The sequence below is a fragment of the Lactuca virosa genome, chromosome 3 (assembly GCF_052849685.1).
Source record: "Lactuca virosa cultivar CGN04683 chromosome 3, Lactuca_virosa_CGN04683_v6, whole genome shotgun sequence".
Taxonomy (NCBI): domain Eukaryota; kingdom Viridiplantae; phylum Streptophyta; class Magnoliopsida; order Asterales; family Asteraceae; genus Lactuca; species Lactuca virosa.
The window spans coordinates 238,824,404-238,830,403 of NC_136428.1; the positions used below are offsets into that span (position 1 = coordinate 238,824,404).

At 38.1% G+C, this 6,000-nt stretch overlaps 1 protein-coding gene across 6 annotated transcripts; it reads left to right on the top strand.

Moving 5' to 3' along the window:
• The first annotated feature begins 2,449 nt into the window (after positions 1–2,449).
• LOC145162879 (uncharacterized) lies at positions 2,450–3,892 on the top strand. 6 transcript variants are annotated; one of them, XM_079081871.1, is made up of 4 exons: positions 2,450–2,840; positions 3,043–3,143; positions 3,234–3,399; positions 3,477–3,892. In XM_079081871.1, the coding sequence occupies exons 1-3, from the start codon at positions 2,738–2,740 to the stop codon at positions 3,393–3,395; spliced, it is 366 nt and encodes a 121-aa protein (XP_078937997.1). In that variant the 5' UTR covers positions 2,450–2,737; the 3' UTR covers positions 3,396–3,399; positions 3,477–3,892. The 6 variants fall into 6 exon arrangements, 3 of the variants coding, with proteins under 3 accessions (XP_078937997.1, XP_078937996.1, XP_078937995.1); XM_079081870.1 differs by lacking the exon at positions 3,477–3,892 and having other exon boundaries at positions 2,450–2,559; positions 2,627–2,840; positions 3,234–3,470; XR_013739405.1 differs by lacking the exon at positions 3,477–3,892 and having other exon boundaries at positions 2,450–2,882; positions 3,234–3,470.
• The last annotated feature ends 2,108 nt before the right edge of the window (positions 3,893–6,000 follow it).

A 6,000-nucleotide genomic window follows, 5' to 3' on the forward strand; every position in this document is an offset into this window, starting at 1 on the left:
GAATTGAACATTTCCATAAATTTAATTCATAACTAGAAAAGATTCTACGGCGTTGTCGGGGTCGGAAGGTATTGCTTTGTAAAGCAAAGTAACATGTTGGTTGCTTTTTGTCCGTTAATGTGAGGGTAATTTGGTATTTTCAGGTAGTAGGGACTGAATTTGTCACCATGGATAAACCATATTTTGTCGTCAAATTCAACAAAACCTAAGGACCATTTATGTAAAATAAACCAATTACACATTAAAAAAAACTCATTAATTAAAGAATTGACGATAAAAAAATGGGAATCGTTTAAAGCAAAAGCGGAGCGAGAGAATTGAGCGAAAGAAGTAAAAAACAATAACTTAGGGAAAAAATGGCAACATGTAAAACAATTGAGGCAAAAGAGTAAAAAAAAAGTTGTAGAATTACCGTTTCATAAAAGTGTTGTCCTTTAAACAAAGTGACACACAAACAAAAATGAAGGGACCGAAAATGTAATTTAAGAGACCAAAAGTGGCAAAAATATTTCAGGTTTACTTTTCTTTTTCTCCACAACTTTAATATATATATAATAATTGGGTAGAGATAGCTGCAAGCCCGCACGCCATTTAATTAACCATTTTAAATTCTATATCGTCAAATAAAACCCATGAGAGCAAACTAGCCAAATAAATCAGGCCCAAAATAATATTTAGCCCATGAAGAAATATTGAATGAAAGTCAAGAGGTCAAGGTTGATACCTTAACCCTCCACCACGTACAATCTGCCGGAGCCTCTTCTTCTCCGGCTAAATCCCAATCTTCGGCGGTTCATAACTGCCTCCCGCCGGCAGAAGAAATCGGCCACGAACACAGGCCCTAACCTCATCGTTGTAAACCATACAAACATCACCATTGTTTTCATCCTCAAGAACCACCACCTACAACCCCACTACGCCATCTCCAAGCACCCTTTAACATCCTCTGTTGCAGCCCTTTCACAGCGAAGAGCCTTCAACTGTCGAGCACCCACCAGAACTCACCTCCGATCACTTAACATCACATCCCACCTCCACCTGCTGCAAAACCGCCCTTCACCATCACTACCTCCGTTACTTTCACCTAACACTGCCTCATAACCACCATGGGTTAAGGATCAAAAGAAAAGAAGAAGGAAGGAGATGCTATTCTTGGTATTCCTACTCTGAGGATAGATTAACAGTCAAACCAACAAAGGAACACAGAAGAGTGATGTGTGCTTGTTTGAAGAACAAAAGGAAGAACGAGCTAAAGGAGTAAAACCTTATACTAATCAGGTTTCAGTTAACACAAATCTCTCACCTCTTCTTCCCTAACTCCGACGACAGCAGCGACGGTGAATGGTGGTAGAATCCGACTACTAGAAGCTCCGACGATGGTAGCTCCAGCGGCAGTGATGCTTCAAGAAATAAAACCCAGCTTCCTCCGCTCACTCTTGGCGGCTCCCACATTAATAAAAAGCTAGGGTTCGATTAAGAGGAGGGCACGATGCAATGACAAGAAAAACGAGAAGAGGTCTCACCCCTTGTGCACTCCCTGATGTCACGAAGCAGGAGACAAAGGCACCAAAGTTTCAATTTCAGCATAAATGACCCTTTAAACTTTGGTCTCTTGACAACACCACCCCTAACCCTAGATTTCTTACTCTATAAGTTTTATTTTCTCCTGCATCAGCCCCTAAAATTTATAACACTATGACTCAAGGTTGTATAGTATATATCATGGTTGTCAAAATCGCGATCCTGATCGTAGGATCGTACGATCCTAGGTATGAAAAACGATCTGGATCGTAAAATGATCGTATTTGGGGTAGGATCGCAGATAGGATCGTAAGATCGTAGGACTGGGATCTGATCCGATCCTACCTTTTTTTTTGCAAATAAAAATTATTTTTACCACTTTATGTCTTTTACCCTTTACCTATTTACTATTTATAATTTTGTATTGTGACATATGACTAATATTTTGAAGTTTTTATAACTTTTGAACGAAAAATTAAATGTTTGAAATATTTTTAATGTTTAAAAATTATAAATTAAAATTATGTTTTATTTTGTGGGATCTTATGATCCCGATCCCGATCTTGCAAACCCAAAAATGATCCTACGTAGGATCCCGATCTTGACAACCTTGATATATATATATATATATATATATATATATATATATATATATATATATATATATATATATATATATATATATATATATATATATATATATACATTCATATTATTATATATATATATATTAAAGTTGCCAAGAAAAGTAACAGTAAACTTGCCCCTTTTTTTGTCAATTTTGGTCCCCATACTTATGTTGGTTATTTTACTTAGTATATTTGGGTTACTTTAATCCCACATTCCCACCGATCCACATTCCATCGCCTCTTTCTACATTCCAGGACCTTCTACATCCAGTTTCTTCTACATCCAGTATCGGCTCTCTCTCTCTCTGTCTTTCCTTCTCCCACCGTCATCATCTCGGCTTCTCCATGTGCTTCAATGTCCACCATCAGGTTCCACATCCAACGCTATTTGCGAATCTGTATACCAGAAGTAAGTATTTTGCTTTCACGGTAACAAATTTTTTCCTCGGTTCACTTCTACATGTTCCTATTTCCAGGTACGACGAACGGTGAAATCAGCGCAAATGAAGACAAATTATCAGTCAAGATGGGATTAGAGCGACGATGAAGATGATCGTCGATCCGGTTCCGATTTTGGTTTTGTCGCCATGACTGCGACAAGCAAAGCGGCTCAGCAGCCCCGGCCAAAACCATTTGACCCCGACTTACAACGGATTATCGAAGGTGTTTTGATGTCGATTTCATCAAAAGGTGGTCTGATGCCGACGATTTTAAAATCGATTTCATTCTAAGGTGGCTTCATTTATTCGCTTATATTTAATAAATTTTCTATGAAATAGAAATTGACCGACATACCTACAAGGATAACTAACTCCCCCTAAATCTGCTAACCACTAATTTTTAAGTAACGCACTTCAGATGTCATTTGATTTATATTTATTTTGCTTTTCAGTGAGTTTTGCTATTCGAGAACACCACCGTTATATCCCCAAAGGGATTACACAGGGCTACAGTTCCTTGCTGTGGATGAGATTTCTCTGTAAGGAATTGCAGGTATTTATCAAGATTTTTAATAGTTTTATTGCAAATGTTTTTAATAGATTTATTGCAAATACCTGTTATATTAAGAATATTGTTCGTCAGAATCTCTTCAGACATGGCGATATGTACAGCTGTCAAAGGAGAAACAAGGAACACAGCTGTCAAAAGAGAAACAACCAACATCCACCTCTAAGATGCACAAACAATGGATTAACGGGTTTATTTTATGATGATGGAAAAAAATATAATCTCATCCAGCTCTAAACATGTACATATAGAACAACTTACATCGATTTCCCTTTGATTGTTTGGTATTAAATGTATGAGTTTGTTCTCATGTGTTAGGTTGTTTCTTGGAAAACTTCCCTTTATACCCCTCAATTTGCTTCAACAACTGATACAATAAGTGAAGGGTCAGTTCTTTCTATTTGATATTCCCTACATTTAAAGCTAATAGTTGTTCAAAGATCAAAGAATGAGGTTCACTTCTGGGTTAAAGAAACTGGATAGACTTTTAGTTAAAAGTCAAAATCGGAGTCTGATTCTATTTTATGGCTCTTTTGGACAGATTGTAATTGTATTTGTCAAAACCATGTACATTTTAAGAAGTTATTTATCAAGTGAATTGGTATAAAGATTTAAAGTGTTCAATTATAGTGGATTGGATCTTTATACTTATGTGCCAGAGTTGATATCATTTGAATTGCTGGACACAAAGATGGAATGGAATCATTTTTCATTTTTCATTTTTTCTTTTTCTTTTTTTTCAGCTTTCAACAAGGATTTGCCATTTTTTTTCTTTTTGGTGAAAAAAATCCATTTCTACCGACTGGTGCCAAGAACCCGTACATCAAGGATTTTCATTCTATTTCATTTTTCATTTTTTCTTTTTCGTAAGAAAACAATCCCAGGTAAAAAAACAATCGTTCTGTTGTACTTCAAGTTCGGGAGGGTTTAGTATTTTCGATGATTTCTGCATCTAAGTAACAATCAATTTCAGGTTCCATTTTTTTATCCGATCCAATTCTGAAGTTTTTATTTCATACTAGACCTATCGATCCCAATCTTTAATTTATTTCATCTGTTTCTGTGTTTTTAGGTTACGCCTGGAATTGAGTAATTTTTTAGTTCGTCGATTTTGTGACAACCGTCAATTTTGGCCAAGTCAAAGTCAACTAAAGTCAACAAGTCAAACCGGTCCACTCATCTAACCCTTGTATATTGGGGTTTCCATTATGTTTCTTATCGAACAACTCGCAATCTTAATACGAAGTATCACTTGGAATTTTCACGTGTTCGGAAACTCTAAACCCTAATCAGGGCAAGTGATGAAACTACTCAATAAAACATTATTCCTTAACCCTCGGGGGCATATAACAATCATAACAAGACTTAACGAGGTTTACAAACCTTGCGTTACAAAGCCAAACACTCAAAAAGGTCACAAAAGAAGTCTCTCCCAATCTCTTTCACTCTAACTCTCCCGAAACTCTCTAAGTATGAGAAATCTCTCCAAGAATGTCAAATCTCTCCCAAATCTCTCCAAGAATGTGAAATCTCTCCAAAATCTCTCTCTGTATGAGAAATCTCTCCAAGAACGTCAAATCTCTCCCAAATCTCTCTCTGTATGAGAAATCTCTCCAAGAGCGTCAAATCTCTCCCAGATCTCTCTGTATAAGAAATCTCTCCAAGAACGTCAAATCTCTCCCAAATCTCTCCAAGAATGTGAAATCTCTCCAAAATCTCTCTCTGTATGAGAAATCTCTCCAAGAGCGTCAAATCTCTCCCAAATCTCTCTCTGTATAAGAAATCTCTCCAAGAACGTCAAATCTCTCCCAAATCTCTCTCAAAACCTCTTTTGGTTTTTTTTCGTAATCAATTGGGGCGTCCCGACACTTGACTTGGTGAAAAACCATGCGAAACGGGAAGATACCTTGGAAAATAGCCTCTTAGGGCCGGAGCCCTTCTATAGGGATCAAACCCTCCTTGAACCGGAGTCTCCTTGAGGAGCCCCGGCCATCTAGCCGCAGCCGTAGCCAGCAAGCCGCAGCCAGCAAGCGGTAGCCAGCAAGCCGCAACCAGCAGCCGCCGACCGCAGCGGCATGGAGCCCGCATCCGATGTTCGCCTCCGGTTCTCCTGACTTCGGACCGCAACCTCTTAACTTCGGACCGCAGCGCCTTCCTTCTGCATCCGCGACTGAGCTCCACTTCAGCGACCAAGACCGGAATCACCTCCTGACTTCGGATTTTGCGTTTTTCACCCGGTTTTCGACTAGTTTTGCGTTTTAAGCCCGTTTTTAATTATTTTAACGCGGGATTTTCTCCAAAAATAATATTTTAACATATAAGACCCTAAATATTCATAATTTAAATATATTTTTATGGAAATCTTTATTTAAGAATAAAATCTAGTGGGTGAATAATTGAGGTGGAGTGTTGACTTCTCTTTAGTTTATGACACAAGCAACCACCCCATGCCCACTCCATGACCAGCTATTGTCCTTACATCATACCTGGTCATTCAAGAGTACTTTCCCCACCATTTGACCAGGCACACTATTGGTCAAGGGTTGGAAAACCCCCTCTCTCCTCACACTTCTCTCATTTTCACACTTTTCACAAAAGATCAAACACACCTTTTCTCTCAAACTCTCTCTCACAAATTCGAGATTTCCAAGGCATTTTCCAGCTTTTCTCCTTCATTTGGTAAGTATCATCACCCTCCTTATGGTTATTACATTTCCTTTTACTCAAATCATTGATTCCTTACACAAACTCCATCAATAGGGTGTTAGATTCTCGAATCTTCAAGCAATCCTTCAAGTGTTCTTGAGTTGAACACTTCTCTCCTTCAACCTCCATCCACTGA